Source organism: Poecilia latipinna, unplaced genomic scaffold, assembly GCF_001443285.1.
Source record: "Poecilia latipinna isolate Pla-1442-1.1 unplaced genomic scaffold, P_latipinna-1.0 Scaffold519, whole genome shotgun sequence".
NCBI lineage: Eukaryota > Metazoa > Chordata > Actinopteri > Cyprinodontiformes > Poeciliidae > Poecilia > Poecilia latipinna.
Window position 1 is genome coordinate 299,648 of NW_015113135.1, and position 22,829 is coordinate 322,476.

At 38.6% G+C, this 22,829-nt stretch overlaps 1 protein-coding gene across 1 annotated transcript; it reads right to left on the reverse strand.

Moving 5' to 3' along the window:
* Positions 1–3,520: 3,520 nt before the first annotated feature.
* LOC106952480 (membrane-associated progesterone receptor component 2-like) lies at positions 3,521–10,450 on the reverse strand. The gene is made up of 3 exons (XM_015040626.1): positions 9,883–10,450; positions 6,230–6,385; positions 3,521–5,225 (listed from the first exon to the last, which is right to left on the reverse strand). The coding sequence occupies exons 1-3, from the start codon at positions 10,223–10,225 to the stop codon at positions 5,128–5,130; spliced, it is 597 nt and encodes a 198-aa protein (XP_014896112.1). The 5' UTR covers positions 10,226–10,450; the 3' UTR covers positions 3,521–5,127.
* Between the last annotated feature and the right edge of the window lie 12,379 nt (positions 10,451–22,829).

The following is a 22,829-nucleotide window of genomic DNA, read 5'->3' on the forward strand; positions in this document are numbered from 1 at the left end:
GTCTTTTTCTACAGTCTTTTTTTCTAATTAAAAAAAACATTGACAATAGAAGTGTGAATATTTAATATTTTCCTTAAACTTTGAGTATTATACTTACACTCATTATTATCATTTCTTTAGTTACAAATTCAATCTATTTGGTTTCACAATCCTCCTCTACGAGTTGTAGGATTAGGTGAAAGCTTAGAAAGATTCTGTCGTTGAGACTATTCAGAATTTGGCTCAACTTGTGCAGGAAAATCATCTTTTGCTTCTGGCTCTGTTGAAAGTACCATGGCAACCAGATGGCGACGATTTTGCCTAAAAGACCCACGATGTGGTTGGAGTAGAATGATGGATAATCGGCGCTCCACTCGCTCCTGTTGTCTGCGGAGAACTCTTGGTCTGTAGAGCAAGCCAAACATCTCTGCATCTTTTATCTTTATCTCCTTTTGTTTTTGAGCAATAATTTTACTGTTAGGAACAGAGCTGTTAGACAGTGTAAAAAAACATATGTAATCTGTATGACATTGGCAAATATCGGTTATCTGTCCAAATTTTCATATTGGTGCATTCCTAATAGGTTGTAAAACCGTTGTTGAGAAGCAGCCCAATGCAATAGCTAAATAACTAATATAACTTTCCAATTAATATTAAGTGTTTAATGATGGATAACTGAGACTAAAACAAATAGACTTACATATATTTCCAATTTGTGAAACATTCAGAATAGGAGACCAAGCAACACGTCTTCCAGTTAATGGCTGTTTATTGTGGCGCAAGTTACTTCACATAACAGGATCATAACTATCATGATCTGGCTTTCCTATGTTGTAGTTTAGTTTTTGAAGAATTTAAATCCTTATAGATGTAATTTTTTCTGCTGAAAACCAAATTTGCCATCCTAAGCAGCCAAACGGAAACAGAAGTTAGCGTCTTATGTTACTAATTAATAGCAAGGCTATCTTGAAGGTGCTCAAGTGTAAAGAAAGGACAGACACCTTGACTTGAAATGCTGGCTACCTTAAACATCATATGCCGATGTTTACTAATGTTCAACACTCTGCAGGTTAGTTTCTCCAACAATCTAATTGGCAACAATAGAACAGAATATGGCCATAATAAGAATCGTCAATATTTTTGCAGGCAGCCACTGTGATATGTGACAGAAATTATTAAAAAGTTAGAACTGGTAATATCCTGATAGTCTTTGTCATATTATTTACATGCTGCTGATATTATTTACACATTAAAATACTTTGATCATCACTTCATAGTTTCTACACTCAAATGTGGAGAATACAACTTAATCTACATGCCCCACTTTATCTGAGCAGAACTTCATAAAAGTTTGTTTTTTTAGTAGCGTATGAATTGTAATGTTACCCAGCTCATTTGGCTTTATTTGTGTATTTAAATTAAATGTTTACTAGACAAATGAACTTGTCTCCTGTATTTGCAATAAAAAAAGACAAGTCAAATAGAAAATATCAGGTGTCATTAACCTATACCCAGTATAACAACTGTCTTGATATACTACTTTTGTTATTAGAAACGTATGAATTTAGTTTCTTTCCTAATTTAATCTAAGAGCTACATTTTAAGCATGTCGCTCTAGACAAGAAGCCATTTTTTTTTTAGCAATTTTAACAATAATGGCTTGTGGGTACAAGAAAACCTCAAATTCTGTGTGTCAGTGAACTAAAATATCACATTAGACCAGGTGCTGGTGTACCTTTTCCAATCACACATCTTCTTTCCACTCAATTTTCTGTTAATATGCTTGGATGCAGAACTCTGTGAACCAGCTTCTTCAGCAATGACCTTTTGCAGCTCTCCCTCCTTGTGAAGGGTGTCAATGAAATCCATCCAATCTGCAGTCTTCCTCTTGATCATGTAGCCGACTGACCCATAGTGAGAGACCGTTTAAAGGGTCAGGAAACCTTTGCAGGTTTTGAGTTAAGTTTCTAATTATTATTTCTAATTACACACTGTGACTTTCCATTGATGATTTCTGTATTCTAATTTTTTGACTCTGAATTTAGGGCTTTCATTATCTGTAAGCCATGATCATCAAAATAAGGAATTAAACTCTGTGATGCTTTCTAAGATGACTGGCAAGAAATATTGCACTTTTACAAATATAATTTTTTTTCAGATATACTAATACATACTGATGCAACGTGCTTTTTTTTTATTTCTTTTGGAACCTCTCAGTTGAGCCTCAGACATGATGAATATTTTTTTCATTATTAGTCTTTCTGCCTGAATTATCAGCAACCTGTCCAGCTCTACCACCCACTGGTTTACTGGAAATGAGGTCAAAGGTTCATCAGTGCTTCAGTGATTGTTTAATCAGCTTTTTTTATTTTAGGGTAAAAAATAATCACATTTATTAAATATTTTTTCACATAAAGTTTTTTTTTGCTGGGAATGCTTTGTCTGATCCAGCCCCACCAGTGACTCCCAACTCTTTAAAAAAAAATAAAAATCATTTTTATGGCACTAGTAGCCTTCATTCAACAGTAGCTTGAAAGACAGAAGGGTAGTAAGAGAAAAAAGACATGCAGAATGTATTTATTTAGATCTGTTTTTTCTTGTCATTCTATTGAAAACTAGTGGATTTTTTTCCCTTCGCTATATTCTGTGCATGCATCTTCAAATTCTTCCCATAGAATAAAATATTTTCGTCCTCTTTTTGCAAAGGTTTTTACCTTTTTCTTTATTTTAAAACCTAAAAATAGAAATTAAAGAGTTTTACTTTAAAGAGAACATTAACTGGAGCCCTGCCCCTAATCATTCTTCAAATTATTGAACAAGTAATTCATTATTTACCTGAATATTGTCATTTTAACCAAGGTAATTTAAACCATCTCTATTTCCCTTTCTGTTTTTATTTCAAATTTATCTTTTAAAATTTCTCCTAAAACATGATATCATCTACAAAGTTTAAAAAGTTTATCTACTGAGTGTACACCAGATGGTACGGCTACTAAAATATTTTCATCCCTAAAAGGGTTTCTGTAGGTGGTTTAAAATTAATTTAAGCCATTATAAATCAAATTTCAGACCTGCATCATGCAGAAAAGTACAAAAGAAAAGGCTATATTTTATAAAATAGCAATGCCAGGTGTTTTGCCACAGAATGAAAGTAGCATCATATGGGTAGGCAGCAGAAATGAACAAATAGCAACGTTGTCCAGACAACTGGTGATAAAAATATTTACCCACGATAGATGCAAAAAAGCTAGCTAGCTAGCAAAGGAGCTAGTTAGCACCTTGAGTCACATAACGCAATGAAGATGCACGCGACCCAAACCTTCACCTGACAGAAATGCCCCGCGAGAAAAATTAACTACATAGAATATTCGACACAAAATAGTCCTGTCACCATAAAAGTTAAGACACGTGAGGCTGTGATTAACGCATTTAAGGCTAACTTACTTTTTTTTTTCTTTCCCCTATTGAATTTAAAACCTTTTAAGGACGCGGACACATCCTCCCCAAGTAACCCTCTTACAAAGCAAATAAGGAGCAAAAATTTTCCATTATTAACCAAATTGATTTATTATGCATGAACAAATCGCTTCCTGCTTCTTTCACACGAACACAAACACACACACACACACTCGCACACGCGCCTGACATTTAAATACATGTGGTGAAACCTCGGCATAGCTGACTTTGATGTTGCACATGCTTTTAATAAACGATACGATATATTTACAGGATAAGCAATGTCTACGAACAAAACTCGCAAGAACAGCTCCCGGTCCAATCCTGCAGCATTTTTGCAACACCTTTAGAATCACTTGATTTATTTTTGGAAAAAAATTCACCCACATTCAAAATGAACTACAGAAAAAAAAAAAAAGTAAATGGGGGGTTTTTGGCCAATACGACATAGCATTATATGTATATGGAGTTCATCCACTACATAAATATGGCAGTAACACTGAGTAATTTATTGGGTCTATGTACAAAGTTTGAGAAGTGGGGAAATATTACAGTCTCTGCACGGACGACTGACGCAACAAATGCCTTTAATGTCTGAGGGGGGGTTGGACTGAGTCTAAGGGGAAAAAAAACGGACACTTCCATCCTTCCGCTTACCTTCTTAGACCCGTCGGCGCTGACGCAACAAACAAAATAAGGCACGATTAATACTTGGACCATTTTCAGGGGAAATCTACAGACTTGCAGCTGGCTTGTGAGGCATGTAAACAATTTGTCAATTGATTAGGACTGCCTTATCACCTTCCCTTTAGCCCCCCTCCCAAATCAGTGATTTAGTCCATCTGATGAGATTTAAAACAAGCTTCGTGTAGCGAAGACCTTTGACCCCCGCCCCTGCAATGAAATATGAAAAGAAAAACAAAACAATAATGCTGCTGGAACACTGTCCCCTCTATATGCTACTTAACAAATACAATCACATGGTGACAAACGAAGAAAACTAGTAGTGAATACACTACAAACACAACAGATAAACGCAAAGCCTGCCAGACTGCTCTTGGTTAGGCCACAGATCTGCCCTCTCATCCAGGCAGGAAGATGGTCTGAACAGAAATTGAGTTGTGTGATTGATTGATGAGCTTCTCTCAAAGCTGAAGCGGTTTCGTTTGCTATGTGGCTGAACCAAAGATTAAAAGATAGAGAGAGAGGCGTTTCCTCCCCCCGCCCCGCTCCACTGATTATCCCAGACCAGACAATTCCCGACTAACCTCCAAACGAGCCGGTTTCGGACTAACGTCTAACGGCCCCCCAGAGACGTCTCAGCTGTCTAATTTAAAAAAACAAAACAAAAAAAAAAAAACAACAAAAAAAAACACGAAGAATAAAGCAAAAGCTCCTCAAAGGCTTTCTGTTGGCGCTCATCTTCGTAGGATGACGCGGGTGAGAGAGAATGAGAGAGAGAAAGAGAGAGAGAGAGGAGGTCTGGTTGTCGAGACTTTACTCCTTCCCCTTCCAAAACAGCTGCAGCACCAGACGGATTCAGAGTTTCAGTACACAGACAGGGACTAGAGAGAGCAGTGACCGGTGGATGGACGGGGGCCGGGACGATGCGTAGAGGGGGTCTGGTGGTCCGGGGCGGTCAGTTACAGCTGTTTGGGGGCTTCTGGCTTTGGTACATGGGATGGGGACTGCTCAGTCGTGCTTCAGGTGGTCCTTGATGTCCTCCTCGTCCGTGTACTCCGACGGCTCCTCTCCAGGCTTCAGCAACCTCCCGACGTAGTCGTATTTTTCTGAAAGCACCAGCAGAGACGATTACCGACTGAACGCCACTGGGGCTTTTTCAAGGCAAATCTTTAGGAAGTCAAACGATTGGGTTGAATATTTTCAACCAAAGGAGCCAAGTTTAGAGTTTTCACTTCTTCCTAAATAAATAAAAGCTTGCTTGACTCTCAACAGGATGTCGAAGCAGCAACTTAAAAAGTTCAAACGTCTACCTGCATTAAACATTATTCTGTGATGACACCAACCTGTAGCTGCTTGAGTCAGTTTTAAACTGTAACCACACACCTGTCATTTAAACACACACCAACCTCACATTACTACTAAAGGCTTCAGTCTAAAATTAGCCACTAATACATCAAATTCAAAATTGAGGAAATGTGAGAATCCAGGTCTCTAGTGGTTAAACGTAGATTTCAGTGAACTGTAGTCTGTGGCTCATGACTGATGGACATTAGGGCTATTGTACATAAAAAAAAGAACTGTCTTTATTTTAAGTACTTAGTAAGTAAATTTCTAGAAAAACTTGAAAATTTGCTTGGAAAAATTAAGAAATGTAAATTTCAAGATTTACCTCAATAGTTTCAAAAAACAAAACACTAACATTTTACAGAAAAACATTTCTCAGTTTGAAAAGTCAAACAGTTTAGACTTTTGGAAATTTTCTGTGTTTCAAAAGTTTTACATTTTCCACTTGTCAAACTCTGAACATATCTGAATTTTGAACTTTTTCAAACTCAGAAATTTGCATTTTTTTTCCAGCAAATTTTTTTGGNCAGAAATGTACCTTATTTTTTCTATCCGCAACAGATAGAAAATGTATTATTTATTACAATAAATAAGTGACACACAAAACGGAAATAAAGGTTTCCGTTTCAAACCCTTTCAGGCTTATGCAGTGGAAATCAGGAGACGTTTGGACTCTGAACAAAATGGACGTTGTTGAGAAGGAGATATTTCTACCCATTGCTCGGGTCACCAATCCAATACTTCCTCAACGTCCACGTGAACGTACCCCGGAACTGCATCTCCCACTCCCTCACGCTCTCCATCTGTACGGCGGTGAGGTCTGACAGGTCGTCGTACTCATCCCTCAGGGCCTCCTTCTCTGAGCAGAAGGTGGCCAGGCCCCTCGAAGCGTCTCGGCCGGCGAAGATACCATAAGGGCCGTCTGCAGGAACCGAAACACAACGGCCACTGTGAAGAACACTGCATGCTTATTATTTAATAAGTTAAAATGGACAATTTCAGGAAGATTATGCCCTCTAATATCCTAAGTATAACTGAGCTGTCAGAGCTAATGCTGCTGCCCAAAAAAAGAAAAGCATGATAAGTTACAATGAGCTCGATTTCCATTCTGATGATTGATATTTTTTGAAGGGCAATTTTGCTCACAAAGACTAATATATTTTATTCATGGTTTTGTTTCCAAGTAGATTTTGTTTCTTTTTTGTCGAGTTTTATTTTGGATATTTATCTTCCAGTCCCAGAGTGCAGTGTTCTTTACAAAATTAACATTTATCAGTCTTTGAGAAGTTAGACTCGCATTATTATGGCGTTATTGATATATTACTTGAAAATGGCCTCAAAACAACATTACCATATATTGCAATAATTACCAATTTATTATTGTAACAGACCTAATCACAGATTTTGCAAAAAAAAAAAAAAAGAAAGGGAAAAAAAAACATTTTCCACTAAAATCTTACCTATGTTGCTACAACAGACTTAATTTTATTATACCACATGTAGTTTAATTTCTTATGAAATCACTCGTATCTATTCAATAATAGTTTTTCAAAGCAGAGTTTGTGAATTTTGCTGTATTAATTTAATTTGTAAATATCTGTTGCATTTTTAATGATCACTTTGTCATTTTATTTAGACCCAGTTAAACATTAATAGATTCAATTAAAGTTAAATTTAAAGCTGTCTAGAAAACAAACACAGGAGGAAATAACCCTGGTGTGTTAAACACTCGTTCACTACCCTCACCCGTGTGGGTGTGTATGTGCTGCATTTCATACACCTGTTTCTTGCTTAAAGCTGTTTGTGTGGTGTGGAAACTAAAGGAGTAAAAACCACAAAGTGACACTCAACAGTTTTCAGTGCTCTTCAGTGTTGAATAGCACTGAAAACTGTTCACCTTTTCAGATGCCAAAAGGAGAAGTTAACTTAGAAAAAGAGGCAGAACCATGACTGAACAATTCAGCCATTAATTCAAAATAAACGTGTGTGTGATCTTTATAAATTTCTGGTCATATTATCATATCTGTCTCTTTAAGAAACTCTTTCTCTTTCTGAAAATCCACCTTCAAAAAGTCATCACAACATGGCTCCTCTATTAACCCTTTAACAATGTTTCTACCAGGGTTGCACTGAGAAGTAGTTCATATAATGAGCTCAACAGATGTGTAGGTCCACCAGGTGTTTGCTAATTGCTGCTGGCTAGTCTGAAGGAACTGAGAGGGGGAGGGCTGCTCTGTGAGGCTGAAACTCTGAAGCGTGGGAACTGCAGCTCTGAGGAGGAGCTGTGTCTTTAAGGTGGAGCTAGGTCCAACCAGGTGTTTTGCACAGCTGAATGGTCGCCATGGAAATTAAAGGATTTCTCAAACATAAATGAAAGAATCAAAGCAACACTCCAGGTATGTTTTTGATTAAGAAATGACATTATAACATAATGTAAAGCTAAAAAAATTCAACTTTACACAATATTTTAAAACAGCTGTATGGCCATAGAGCAGCAGGCTAACAACGAGCTAATATTACCACTTCTTACTCCCATTATTCTATAAAAATCAAATTGAGGGGTGGATGAAATGTATACTAATAAAAACAATGTAATAAGAATATTCACTTAGAAACTTCCACTAAAGTGAATGCTTATTGCAGAACTGTTAAATATGTCAGAATATGACAAGTATGTCAAATTCTGACATAAACATACAGTATCTGCCCTGTGGTGTTTTAGCCCATGTTATACACTGATAATCAAGAAAATGCAAAACCTTCATAAAAGAACATCACTTTAAAAAAAAAAATCCGATGCACACCTTTGAGGGTTAATCCTGTCAGTGCTACAGAGAACTCTGTGAATATACATCATAGTTTTTTTTTTTTTTCCTCATACTGCAATGACTAGCGAGAAGAATTTGAGGTCAACTTTAAATTTCTGACTGTTTCAAAGCTGCAGGGCAAGTCTCCAACCAGTCCTGCACCCACCGCAGCCAGATGGGTGGAGGTGGGAGTGGCTCACCACACCCCGAAAAGCCCATCTGTAAACACAGCTCTGAAAGGAGAGCTGTGATAAAGACGCACAAGCTGCAACAACAAACATTCAAACCAGGACTTTTGTATGCAAGTAAACTGAGAAATCTTGCCATTTGAAAAGTAGCAAATACATATTGCTTGTGATTAGATGTTTTTCTTGCAAGTCATTGCTGAAACTTTTATCATCTTCCACAAACATCACCTGACTGTCACAGGGAGACGCTCCGGCCCTTTAAGTTTTTCTGTGCTTTAGTTATTCAGGTCTGCTGGACTAACAAGCAAACTAACATAAGAAACTGCTAGAATCGTATCTGGACGGTTCAATACAGACCCAACAAGATGACAATGTACTCGGTATTCATTTTGCCACTTGCCTAAACGGATATGCTACTGAATTTAAAGACTTTGTACTATGATTGATCTGATGTAGATCAAAATCTAAATCACATTGAATGGTTAAACTTGAACTAGATTACTGTAAACTCATCAAATTCAGCCCTGTTTCCACAAACTGAATAAAGCTTTCAGAAATCAAAAAGTCCATTTTACAGTCTGTCACTACTGTAGAATAATTATGTCCAGCTTTGACTTGTATTAGTTTTCAAACTAAACTTTGTTTAAGGTTATTTCAACACACTTCAACCCTTTTCTTTCACTCTTTTGAGTTTTCACAACAGGAAAAAATAAAAACAAATCAAAAACTGTTTTCTATGGCCTGTCATTCTTGGAAGTTTTGATTCAAAAATCAAAACTTGTCTCTCGTTTCATATGGAATGAATATGAAGATTTCGGAGCAGCCTACAGGTAAATTGAGATTCTAAACTTGCAAATCAGGACTACTACTTCAGAGTAATCTGAACTGATGTGTAGCACAACAAACTGGCCTCTTTAGCATTAACAACCAACCAAATCACATTTTTACTTCACTTTGTACAGAGGAGCTAAATTCAACCTTTCCTATATAAATCTACCCCTCATCCGGTCTGATAAACATTAATGTTCAATATGTATAGTTTTAGTCACTATACCAAGCGGGGAGACTGACTACACAGCCTAGCTGCACCGTATCTACAAGCATGTCAACAGGCTAGCTGGCTAACATTAGCATAATAAATTATTACTACTAACATTCAGGTCCTAACATATAACTGCCACTGTAAAATGTCACAGCTTAACTGACAGTACATGCAAACTTGGGGGGAGTTGTTATTGTTACAAGTCACGAACTCAAAAGCTACGCTACCAAGCTAACGGCTATGATCCCATTCAAAACACACAAAGCCAAGGAGCTAAGCTAGAGCGGTTTGCGCCCAATTTTTGGTCCAGAAAGCCTCACTACAGGCGGCAACGTGTCAACCAATTCCGCTGTTTTAGAGCCAATGTCCGCAAGCCCTTCACCTTTTCCGTAAAACTTTCTGCCGCTGGTCACGTCAAAAACTTTCATGTTCACGGCCATGAGGATGCGGGGGTTCTGGACACCGTCGTACTCCTGCAGCTGCTCCAAAGTGAAGTCCCGTCTCCTCATCTTGGTAAGCATCGGGGCCTCGCCGTCCTCGGCCCCGTCGGATACGAGCCGTCTGCCCCACCGCCGGTACACTACTACACAAACCGCCACTACCAGTACCAAAATGCTGATATTCAGCAACATTCCGCCCAAGCCGAGCGTGTCTAACCAGTCCGCCGCCCCTTGCCCGCCGTTTGTGCCAACTAGTCCGCTCCAACTGAATCCATCGTCCGCCATGCTGCCCAGTTTGCGCCTACCCGCCCCTGGCAAGATTAGGCGTTCAGGTGCCGTCGGGAATTCCAGAACCACTAGTTGAGCAAGTGTTCAGTGTCGAAAATTGATGACTCGGGACAAGAGACCATCAGTGACAGTTAAGCCCGCGGTATTCTGCTAGACAGAAACGGCGGGAATCTTCTCCTAGAAACATAGCATAAGGAAATAAACTATGCGAATGGCGACACCAAACAAAAAGAACGAGTTGACATTGAAGGGGACAGAGTGGTAACAGAAATTCTAAAATTTTAGCTCAAATTGGCATGAATTTCGAATAATGTAAGCAATAATAATCAAACGAAACAAAAACATGCCAACTAAAACATATAAGATTTGAAAGTATACAGCGGACCATTCCATACAAATGAAAATAACAATGAGAACGGTGAATTAGTGACGAATTTGCCTAAGAAAGTAGAGAGACTTTTTTTTCTAATTGAACGTTGTAGCCCAATTTTACAGTTGAACCTATTTTTACCTGCATGTTTCTTCTGACTGAAAACAACATTACTGTTTTGGAATGTCCCAGCTAGAGTCCAGATTAGATTCTGATAGAGGTTTTTCAATCTCAAAAGACTTGAAGATCATCAGAAATATTCTCAAAAATACAAGTGAAAACATGCTCATAGCTTGCCAGTGATGGCATAAACAAATCCTTATCTACAGTGAAACATGTGATACTCACGCAGTATCAAAATGTGAGGATGTGTTAATTCAGATAGAACTAGGGTTCTACATAAAATTTTGAACGGATCCATTTATCAGTGAGTTTTAAAAAAAAGACCATGAGGTGTGAATTCTGAAAATGATTTTGGTCTCACTTTCAGCATTAAGGTGAGTCAGAGCTTTTAAGCAAATTTTACAGAAAACCTAAACGACTGAGGACTTTTACAGTGTAAAGTTAGTGAACATTGCCAAGTCAAAACGTGGTGTGTGGAGGGTTTGTGAAAGGCACAAAAACTGACCTTGAACATATTTATTCACCTGCAGATGAAAACACTCTCTTATTCTGACCAAGACTGGTGAAAAATGCCCTCAGATGATATTTGACTGAACTAAATCCTCTTCTGAGTCCACCAAATGTGCGTTTGATATTCTATAAATGTACCGACTGCAGAGATGTGCTGATCTATTTTTTAAAATATTTTGTGATATCTCTGTTAAAAAACAACAATTTTCTGGCTTGGCCATGATAACATATCTATGTAAGCATTTCAAATATCTTCTCTGACTTGTTTGTGTGGGTTGAGCTCCTAAGTCAACAGGGAAAAAGTGATGAAGAGGAGATTAGAGGCAGACAGAGAAAAGATAGAGATAGATCTACCTGATGACTATCGATCCACTCTGGCTTTGCCCATGAATTTTGGATGAGAGTATGAAGACTTATCAGTACAGTCTGCCCATCACTCTGTATGCTTGGTGACATCACAAATGTTGATATGGAAATTAATAAATCCCACATGGCCTCTTGCAATTCTAAAGGATGGCGTATTAACAAAGGGAGTACATTTCTGCCAAAAATCTCAGAAATTTTCAAGAAAAAGCAAGGAAACTACTGAGCTCCAGAAGTCAAAAATTGGCTTGGGAAAAAAAAAAAAAAATCAGAATATTTTTTAATTAATCTCAGAACTTTTCTAGAATTTTTTTTAAGTTGTTGCATTTTACTACTTCTTTATATTGTTAATTATATTGGCGTGATCACCAATAATTTGAGTATTTTAGCAATAAGATACTATTTAATTCAATTGCCATCTGAATGATTAATGGAAAAAAAAAGCAATTTAGGCTCCCTTGAGAGGATAAATTCCCTTTCAGAAAGATTTGAGTTGATAAAAACTTGTTTTAGTGATTCTGCTGTTTTGAGTACACGTGTTGTCTGTAAGCTGTCCGACCGTGACATCTGCCGCACATCTTCTGTCGCTTCCTATTGTGCGGGAGGATTAAATTGTTACCGTCTCGCCATCTGATGCTGCCCACCATAGATAGGAATGCCGTCTACCAGTTAGGTTTCTAAAAATGAGCTACTGCGATTTGTCCTCGTTTACAAAAATAAATACCCTACCTGAAGACAGCACAATCATGCTAAGTTAGTTTAATAGTATGTTTTTAAAATAAATAATTAGCCCAAATATAATCATGTATTAACTGACGTGTAGTAGACCGCTATCTGGAGATCACATATTCACTGATGCAGTTAGATGTAACATCTCATTCAGTCATTTTGTTACATTTTGTTTGCAAGTAATTATTTCTCCATTTAGTTATTTGGCACATGTTCAAACATAATAGTTTGAGTGACACGTAAAAGGACAGTTTTATAAACTGAGAACCAGAAAGCTAGAAATTAATCCCCTCCACCCCCGCACTTCTCAGTAAAAAACCCCGAACTAATCCAAATGAAGAGATTTAGGCTTTTTATATATCCATTGGAAGGAAATGTGAATTTCTTTTTCATTCCAACATTGAGGTTTCTCTGTACATTTAAATGTCTAGAAGTTTCAGTAGTCTTTTCTTAAAAAAATACTTGCCTATCATCCACTTACATGGTATAACATCACACCTCGGTTCATGTGTTCATTTAAAGAATAAACAGTAAGTCCAGACAATCAGACTCAACCGACTTCACTGAGGTGTTGCTGGGAAGAAAATGTTGCAGATCAGGCTCAACGACATCGAACAGAGCAACGCAGGACAGACGACACAAAACAAGTTTGTACAATCAGACTTATTTTATATTTTTTTTGCATTTTACAAGTCAAGAACATGCAACACTTTATTCTGAAACACTCAAACACACTACTGGTAACAAATCACTTCTTCGAATCAAATGAATAATGGAATAGTAAATGATTTTTTATAGTATTTACAATTTTTTTTTGTTTAAATTCAACTCAAACCTTTTATGTCCAATGAAGTAAAGGAAAGTTAACATTTAAAGTGCTCTAGAGCACCAAGCCTCAAACATAATATGAAGTAAACTTTAAGCTAAAAATGTTGTAGTTTTATGACACTAGCTCACACCCATAATTCCAGCAGAAACATTTATTTTTATTTTTTGTATTATATTCAATGCACAAGCAAATAAAAACTGCAATGATCGCCTAAGACTATTAATTCAATCAAGTCAATNCTTAGGATCTTCAATTACATTAACCTGAGTGTGTTTGGACTGTGGGAGGATAGAGGAGTACACAGTGAAACATCATGGAAGCTCAACATAAAAGCCACTTAGACCTAACGCCTTCTTTTAGCTTCTCCTTTCCAGACTCTATGAAAAATCATCTAAGTTAGTCAAACTTTCATGTTTTTTGCCATGAGAAAAATGCAGTTCATGCAAACGGATTAGAAAAGTTTTAATAAATATTTACTGTAATATGAAAAATCCAATAATCTAACATTAGTTTTCATGTTTACATTTGATGTTTATTTTTTTTATTTTTATTTTTTTTACCAGAGTGAAAAGAAAAAAAAAAGAACCATTGATGCTCATCAAGGCCAACCTCCACTTTGTCATGGAAACCAGGATGCCGTTATGTAAAAAAATGTAGATGAGACTAGAAACTGGCTGGTGGCAGAAATGGGACGATTATCTTGGTGGGCTTTTACTGGAACACTTAAAAAAAATAAACAAAACACATTTTAACTGATATGTGGGTGCATGTGAAAAAATGAGATGTTTTAGGAATTTGACACAGTTCATGTCCACAAGCTGCTTGAAGGATGTGGAAAATCACACTGTCTGATTGACATTAGTCTTGGCTCACTGCAACTACTGCTGTCCATTCACAGATACTGTTTTCATTACAGCCTCACGGGGGCAGTAATGAGCTGGTTTATGTGCTCTCTACTTGGAAGAAGAAACCAAATTTACATGACACAGGATTTGTAAACAGAGTGGTTGATGCTAGCTGTACTGATGTTAGCTGAGCTAATTGCTAGTAAAACATGCTAAAACCAGTTTAAAATATCTCTGTCTTGTTTCTGTTTAGAAATGCTGTTCTATAGCAACATGTAGTGTGGTGGCCCAGGAGGGTCAACAAAGAGCAGAAGCCACAACTCAACAATGAAAACCACAACAGTAGTTACGCTAAAATGGAATTATGCTAAAAGAAAATGTATGTAAAAATGGAATTTGTACTAAAACTTAATCTATGATTTACCTGCTTGCACTACTTACATTTTAGCATAATTTCTGTTGCTGCTGTTGTGGTTCTTGTATTCTGTTGACCCTTCTGGGCCACCATTCAACTGCTCTTTCAAGCGCCCAGTGCTTGTCTTGGATAGACAAGGCAATGTCACATTGCAGTAGAAATTGTAGTAATCTAAAATCTGTTGCCTGCTTTCGCTGTTGCTTAAAGAACTGCAATTCTCAAAGATAATATAAAATCCAGTAAAATCTCTGCCGACAGGTTGACGAAAATGTGGGACCATAAATAAATCGACCTCAAAATTTGCTGCATCTTCAAAGATAAGTGTGGAGGCTTCCCAGAAAACATTAATGTGCTTAAAGTGTAACGTGTGACAGTTTAAATCACAATAATTTTCCTCCTCTCATTGCGGTACCGTCAGTCTCACAGCAGTCAGCAAACACCAAAGTCACTGTTGGGAGTCACTCAGGAAACCGTCCCAATGAGCTTTAACTTGATTAGTAATTCACTTTAAAGATTGCTTGTGATTCTGTCTAAATGGCAGGCTAACTAACCTCAGGCACCTGGAAACTCAGAACGACGGCAACTAGATGCTTTTCTATGAACAGCTCAAGATTGTGTGTGCAAAACAGCGTGATTGCTTGCTTTTCGTGGCCCAGACAGGCTCTAACTAGGTGCTTTCGCCAGAGAGTCTGCAACGTAGCCATTTGGAAACTGACACGACTCTGCCGGTAATGAGGATCTTTGCATATCGCCCCGACTGGCTGCTTTTTTGGATCAAACGCTGAGTCTATTCCTCTTTAATAAAAACCCAAACTTGCTGGGTAGTGAAGAGGTTGCTTTGATTCGCGATGCTTTGTGAAATGTGATCTCGGCAGAAATAAAACTTTTACAGAAATGTGAAAATGCAGCACAATAAAAAAAAAAAAAGCATCTCGTCATGGATGTGTATGTGAAGATTACGCCAAAGATCCAAAGGGAGAGAGATGGTTTCCTTTCGTACCTTTTGTCGACTCCTCTGTGCCTTCCTTTTGACTAATTCAGAATAAAAACACTATTTCTTTATAAATCAGCGTGGAAAATGTTAGATGTATACTGTAAATATGCATAGGAGAATGGAAAGAGAGATGAGTAGGCGGAAGATTTACATAAAAAATGCAAAGCATGACTCATTTAAGAAACCGAAAAGATCAAGCAATTGGAAGGGACGAAGTGAGGAAGCTGAGGGGAGCTAAATGTCAAACAAGAAGACATGTAGCGGCGTCTTGCCTGGCGCTGATCGATGGACTCTGGTGGGAGGGCAATGTTTCTTTTCCACTGGCAGGATCTACCATGTGGAGACACAGGGAGGAAAAAAACACTAAGGGCTGAAACTCCCATTGTGACTGGATACAGTCCAAGGGAAGAAAATCTTTTCCAAGGTTTAACTGGGTGAGAGTGCCACAAAGAGCTTGATCAAACTTCTAGCAGTCGTCTTTTTATATATATATAACAACTCCTGTTTGAAATTTATCTGATCATGTCTGAATTAGCTTGAACCACTGCAGAAACAACCTTCAAATAAATGTCAAGCTTTAGCATTAATATTTAAAGAAAAAATGGAAGTAGATAAACCTTTTAGTAAAATCAGAGCTATACATCTTGCTGTGGGTTTTAAATGTTTCTTACTAAGAAAAAGAAACGAGTTGATCTAGTCGAGGTCAAAACAACCTGGAAAGGAAAGACGTTTAGGGTATGTCTTTATCTACTTTGGCTTTCTGTTTACGTCCCGATAGATGAAGGTTGTTGGTTTTAAATTAAGCATAGATGGCCCAGTGATGGAGTCCATGTGTCCGGTAGAGCCTCCAGCCACACCATGCTACATAGATGGCATTGTGATAGCGTAGTGTTGTAGACGGTGTGATTCTGGAATTGCAATTTATGCACTCAGTGAGAAAGGTGTTAAGTTTTGAAGACATGTCCTGCGTTTTTTATGTCTGTTTATGGCAATGTGTGAACGCCATAAACATCACAGACTGGTGTTTCAGCTGCTCTCTATGCAGCGATAACCCACACACACACACTGATGTCCAGTGGTGTCTGAGCACAATGCCAGGTCCGTGACATCATTGTTTCATTTAACTTTGGGCTCAATAAAGTATTTTTGAATGGAATTAACAAACAGAAGGATGCAGCAGCAGTCTCTCTTTTACCATCTATTAAGGCTGGAAAGAACGAAACATGCTTAGCTTAACCTCTAGTACAGCTTTTAAAGTGGTTTGCATGAAGACGGGGTACGATTTTTATCAACCGGCAACAGAAGCAAAAGCAAATTCCTAATTTTCCATTTCTAAATATCTATTTGAACAAATGCAGATTCCTCCAGCATGACGTGAGGAATCTGCAGGCGGAACAGTGGAGTCCTGTGTACGTCCTATGCTGCTCTCTCCTTCATAAATTTGCTTCATACTCTTTAAATGTCAGCTCTTGGCAGGCTGATGCGTCCAATTAAGATACAAGAACAGAAGACTCTGTGAGACGTATGAATAATGGACTAAAGTGGAGGAAGATTTCTTCTTTGTGATGAAGAAACACTTGAGTTGATGCATAAAAGCCAACCGGCATGCTGATTATTTACCAAGGACATTTTTATTCACAATGTTAAAGGCTCTTAATGTGTGCATGCGTGTGTGTGTGCATGCGTGTGTGTGTGCATGTGTGTGGGGGGCTCTTTTACCACCCATCACTGCTTTTGTCTCATTTCCATTGTCTCTCAGGAGGGGCTGATAAAACAGCCGCACCCTATGGTAATGCTAGATGGTGTGTATCCGTGCACTCTCCTGGTTATTTATCTGTACGTGTGTGTGTGTGTGTGTGTGTGTGTGTGTGTTCTCCATAGTAAACTCTCTAAAACACTTCCATGGATCTGTGGAAAGTCTAAAAAGCAAAAACACATTCATACATATTTCACAGAGGAACCCATGTGGGAACTCCATTCAGACTGATGAGTACAAGTTCTGATTTTTTTCTTTATTTGTCTTCCGAAGAACAAAACAAGCTGCTGGAAATTTATCTGAATAAATGAGAGGAAAAGGCGACAAAGGAAACGTGAGGGAGTGAGATGTAAGGAAGGGCGTCCACAGCGAATCTTTGAGAAAAAGAAAGCAATAAAATAAATGAAAGGGGCTTTTGTTATAAAATTAAGATTTCATGTACAACTTCAGCATAACTTCTTGAACTGATAGATCACGCTTTGGAAAGTTTTAACTTTTCCCCTATTTTAGATTACAGCCTTATTGTAATATCTATTAAAGGGACAGTATTATGTTTTTCAGGCACCACAGTGCCATTTTATAGCACAATCAAGTAACTATGTTAGCATCAGTTCCGGAATGTATATTAAATATGACTTAGAAAAGTTAATGCCTTGAGATTGGGCCTCTGTCTCTTTAAGACTTCCTGCTCTTTCTGAAACCCCGACTTCAGGAAGTCATCACAACATGGCTCCTCTATTAGCCCTTGAACAATATTTTTACCAGCGTTCCACTGAGAAGTAGCTCCTATGAGCTCAGCTGATGCTCAGTTCCACCAGGTGTTTGCTAATTGCTGCTGGCTAGTCTGATGGAGCTGAGTGGGGGCATCATGAGGGAGAGCTACTGTGTGAGGAGGAGCTTTGTTCTCGAAGGAGGGGCTAGGTCCAACCAGGTGTTTTGCACAGCTGAATGGTTGCCATGGAGATGAAAGGATTTTTCAAACATGCATGAAAGAGTCAAAGCAACACTCCAAGTATGTTTTTGATGAGGGAATAATATCATACTACCCCTGTAAATGAATATATTTTCTCAAAATTATACACACCAATACCAAAGTTTTGCAAAAGAAAAAATCACATGATGTAAATATATTAGATGGCACAACAAGTTCTAAGGTTCAGTGGATCATCGCTTACTCGGGTTATCTTTGTCTTACTGTATTAAATTTTGATCTGAAACATTTAAATTTGACAAAAAATCAGTAACTTATCACTACTAAGAGTTATTTCAAGAAGTCCATCAAATTGCCATTGTAAGATATTTAGTGGCCTCTACCAGCAATTATCATCAGTGAAAGGTATGTGACACAGAAGTCAGGCATGCCAAAGATGACGGTGACGAGGGGATTTAACGGAGAAGTGGAGTGTGAGTTTAATAATGTCATCATTCATATGCAAAGGATGTCAGATATCTGATGGTAAGGTCACCCGCAAAGGTCCCTCGCATACAGCCTTCTCATTACGAGAGGGCAAAACGCCGACTGTCTGTCACAAACAGAACTCATCAAATTGATTCATCTAAAATGGGAGCTGTGTTTCTACACAGGACTGAGAATACAGATTGAACAGGGTTTTTTTTCCTGTTCACATTACGAGCTAATTTGTGAAACAGGAAATGATCTGCTGAGTTTCCACATCAGCTTCAGGTGAGGACAAGTAGCTTTGCTTTCCAAACTGGAAGGTTCTGGAAAATCCAGTTGTGTTGCCAATGTGTGGACAGGACATTCAGCGATTTAAAACTTTTTTTTCTTTTTTTTTTGGTTCAACAGTGGTACAGCAGTATACTTTCTCTGTGCTGTGCTGGAAATAACTAACAACAGGTTTTTACGCTTGATTTGGACCAAGTTGAAGGTGCCGTCGGTCTCACTGAGAGGAAGAAACGTTTAGCAGGTCAGCGTTGTGTTCCGCTCTGTAGATCTGGCTCTCCTTATTCCATGTGATCTGGAGCGGCACTGAGGCGGACCATCTGTCTGCAGCTGGGACTGACGGACGGCCACAGGACTCTTCAATTCCGTTTGATCCCTGAACAGCCCACGGAAGCGAGCTTCAGATGAGACACCTATGTTGTGATCTCCTGTTGGTGCTGATGAGCGTTGATGGGTATGGCCTAGTTTGTGACATGTGACATTTATGATTCGCGTTTTTTGCAGCTTTGTGCCCGTGTTTCATTTCTTTTCCTCATCGCTACATGACAACCTTGTTCGCTTTTCTGTTGGGTGTTAAAATCATCCTGATGTTGCCTCATTCTGAACACTTACGTGTGTTTTATTACAATGTTACAATGGTCAGTGTGAACGGCTAAGGTAGTAAACTTATAAAAAACACTTTGGTCATTAATTTTCTTTGGCTCTGATTGGCCGAACCCCCAGCAGTGGAGATAAAGAAGACTGTAGACATTTTCTTCTGTCAATATTAGATTTAGTATCTGTAGATATTAAACATTAACTTATTGGGCAGTGCTAAGACAGTTCTCCACTGTGTGCATGGATGCATGTTGAGGTATATTTGTGTTTGAACTATTAACATAGGGAGTTGTAATGGAATTTTAAAGTTGTTTGTGTTTTTCTTTGACGTTTTGACAGACATGTTGTCACATTAAAGCATGAAAAAAATGTGGTTAACCTTTTCGTCTTTAAGAAAACTGTTTTCTGTGTACGATAAGAAACACACCATCCTGTTGAGATGCATCAGAGAGCATGGATAAAAAAAAATGGAAACAGAATTATTTTCTTTTTCTCCTCCTGCCCTTTAAAGCTTGGTTGGGCTTTTTTTTTTCGCCCTACCCTCCCTCCCTCTTTCCTGCAATCTCTGTCCTTTGCCTGAGAAGGAAAATGGAGTCGCTGGCCCAGTGCCACACCTGACACTCCAGCCTTAATCTGATTAATGTTTTTAATTTATATAAGTGAGTTGGCAGAGAGGAAAAAACAGAGGCTGTTGCCTTCTACCGCTGCTGCAACCAACAACTCACATGCGCTTATTTGCAGGGCTCTGAGCGGCGGATGGCGCACCGACCGCGTCTTGAAAGGGTAAACCGTGTGTGTGCGTGTGTGTGAATAAAAGCGGTGTGTCGGTGGCAGACAATAAGATAGAGACGAAGTGGAGTAAACACAGAGTCAGAGATGAAAAACGTGAGAGCAAACAGCGAGGGCGAGAGGTGAAGTGAGGAGAAAGTGGAGTGAGAGACAACAAAAGGGAGAAATGGGAAGAGACATGCTGTAGGGCAGGAGGAGTAAAAGATGTGAAGAGAGAGAGGGAGGGAGAGGGGAAAGGGAGAGAGAGAGAAGGAAGTGAAGAGAGAGAGAGGGGAGGGGGAGGGGTGGAGAGAGAGAGAGAAGGAAGAGAAAAAGACATGAAAAACCCAAGAAGACAAAAATAAATGGCAGAGGAAGAAAAATAGATAAAAACCTCAGGAGAGTTTAATTGGGGAAAAAGAAAAGAAAAAAACAAGATAATCATACCCACAAGCTCCATTCCCTAAATTAAAAATATGATGCCGGGCACAAAGAAATGCTGGGAATCTGTTTTATAAAATTGTCACCATATTATTGTGTGGAAGGTTTCTAACCCTAACCAAAACTCAATTCACACCTTAGTCCTAACTCTGACCTCTGACCCTAAAACAGGGTTTCCCCTTGTGGGGACCAGGCTCTGGTCCCCACAAGGAGCAATTGGTCCCCACAACGTGGTATGTGTCAGGAAAATCATCCCCACAAGGCACTACAAACAAACACACACCCACACACATCTTTAGTAATAAGTGCTACCCTACCAAGTATTTGTGGTCTAGTTTCTAGTTTCTAGTACAAATATCTCAGTCCACTTGGAATAAGACAAAACTAACGTGCAAGTAACTTTTCAGAAAGAAATAAGAGTTTAAATCAATAATGTCTTAATATTGATTTAAAATGATCCTAAGTGAAATAAACTACTGGTGGAACAAAACATTTTATTTTATATTATGGGAAAAATGTATTGTTCTGTAAATACACCTCGTCTAATCAGAGTCAGTTATGCAAGTCTGAAATGTTTGTGCATCAACCACACCGAGCCAATTCCACAGGGAGCTTGAGGAATGATTTCACTATTATTTTTATTTGTGTCACTGTGGATGCCCCAAATACACCAGCATGATGTCACCATTCATAATGGAGGAAATAAAGCTGAAAAGTGAGTCCTTTTGAAGGGACAGTGTCATGTTCTCCAGGTGCCAATTTGTAGCACAATCAAGTAACTACGTTACCTTCTGTTGTGATAAAAATGCGGTACATATCAAGTATAACTGAAAATAAATTTGAGATCTTGAAATTCTTTGTCTCCTTAAAAACTAATGCTCTTTCTGAAACTCCGCCTTCAGGAAGTCATCACAACATGGCTCCTCTATTAACCCTTTAACAAAGTTTTTACTGGCGTTTCTCTGATAAGTAGCTCCTATAATGAACTCAGCAGATGTGCAGTTCCACCAGGTGTTTGCTAATTACTGGTGGCTAGTCTGAAGGAGCTTGGAAACTTCAGCTCAGAGGAGGAGCTTTATTCTTGAAGGTGGAGCTAAGTCCACCCAGGTGTTTTGTACAGCTGAATGGCTGATTAAAGGATTTCTTAAACATGCATAAAAGAATCAAGGCAGCACTCCAGGTATGTTTTTGGTGAGGGAACAAATTTAAAACATGACACAATGCTCAAAAATTGGATTTTACATGACATTCCCCCTGTAAGGCTTAACTGTCTATGGGAATTGTTGGAGCAGCACACAGGTCTGGGTTGGCCATAAGGTTTCCATTGTCTGCGACTGAATAGGCAAATGTTCTGGCTTCAGTTGGATATTCTGGCTCATCTCACTGAAAACTGTCTCACAGAAACTGGCGCAACCAAGACTGTTGTTTCCTGGTTGTACATATTGCCAAATGGCAACGTTATCGCCAACATAGTTCATATTCATACCAGACTCATTACCATTAGACGCTCCTCATCTAACAAACAGGGATGTCTTCTTCTTCTCTGTGGCCTCTATGTGCCAGCTTGTGTTTACGCCTCACACATCTTCACACCTTTTCCTCCTCTGACGCCGTCTCAGTTCTAACCTCTTGCTTTTTCATTTTCTGATGCAAAATGACAATGCTACCTGTCTGAGTGTCTCTGCAATGTTCCACCCCTGCAGCCTTTGTTCGGAAGCCACGGCATCGATGATGATGTCTTTTGTTTCCTCCTACTATCCCTTTGATATGAACATTAAAGCAAGCAAACGTTAATTGGTGCTGAAACAGAGTTAAATTTCACACCCCCACAAATGTAGCAAATAGCTCAGTCAGCATAGCTCTGACTGAGCTATGCTGTAATTTGAAACCCTTCACAAATATTTGGAGAGGTTTTTTTTATGTCCAATGAAACTAAGAACCCAAATGTAGAAAAAAGATGATGTTCTGGACTGACCTGCACTGGGAGATTAAATTGGATGAATGTGACATTATTCAACTAGATCTGTGTTGTAGCTGTTGTTGGATGTAAATGCCCTGAAGCATAAACCAGTTCCTGAAAATTGAGTTTTAATGGTGTGGTTTGGTCACCACACCATTTGTTTTTGCTAAAAAATTGCAACTTGCTGAAGTGACTGAGGAAGACCTATTTTGATTGG

Coding starts and splice junctions, on each gene's coding strand:
- LOC106952480 (XM_015040626.1), bottom strand. CDS start 10,225: ATGGCGGACGATGGATTCAGTTGGAGCGGACTAGTTGGCACAAACGGC. Junction 6,386..9,882: donor CAGAAAGTTTTACGGAAAAG/GTGAAGGGCTTG, acceptor CGGTTCCTGCAG/ACGGCCCTTATGGTATCTTC. Junction 5,226..6,229: donor GTGGGAGATGCAGTTCCGGG/GTACGTTCACGT, acceptor TGGTGCTTTCAG/AAAAATACGACTACGTCGGG.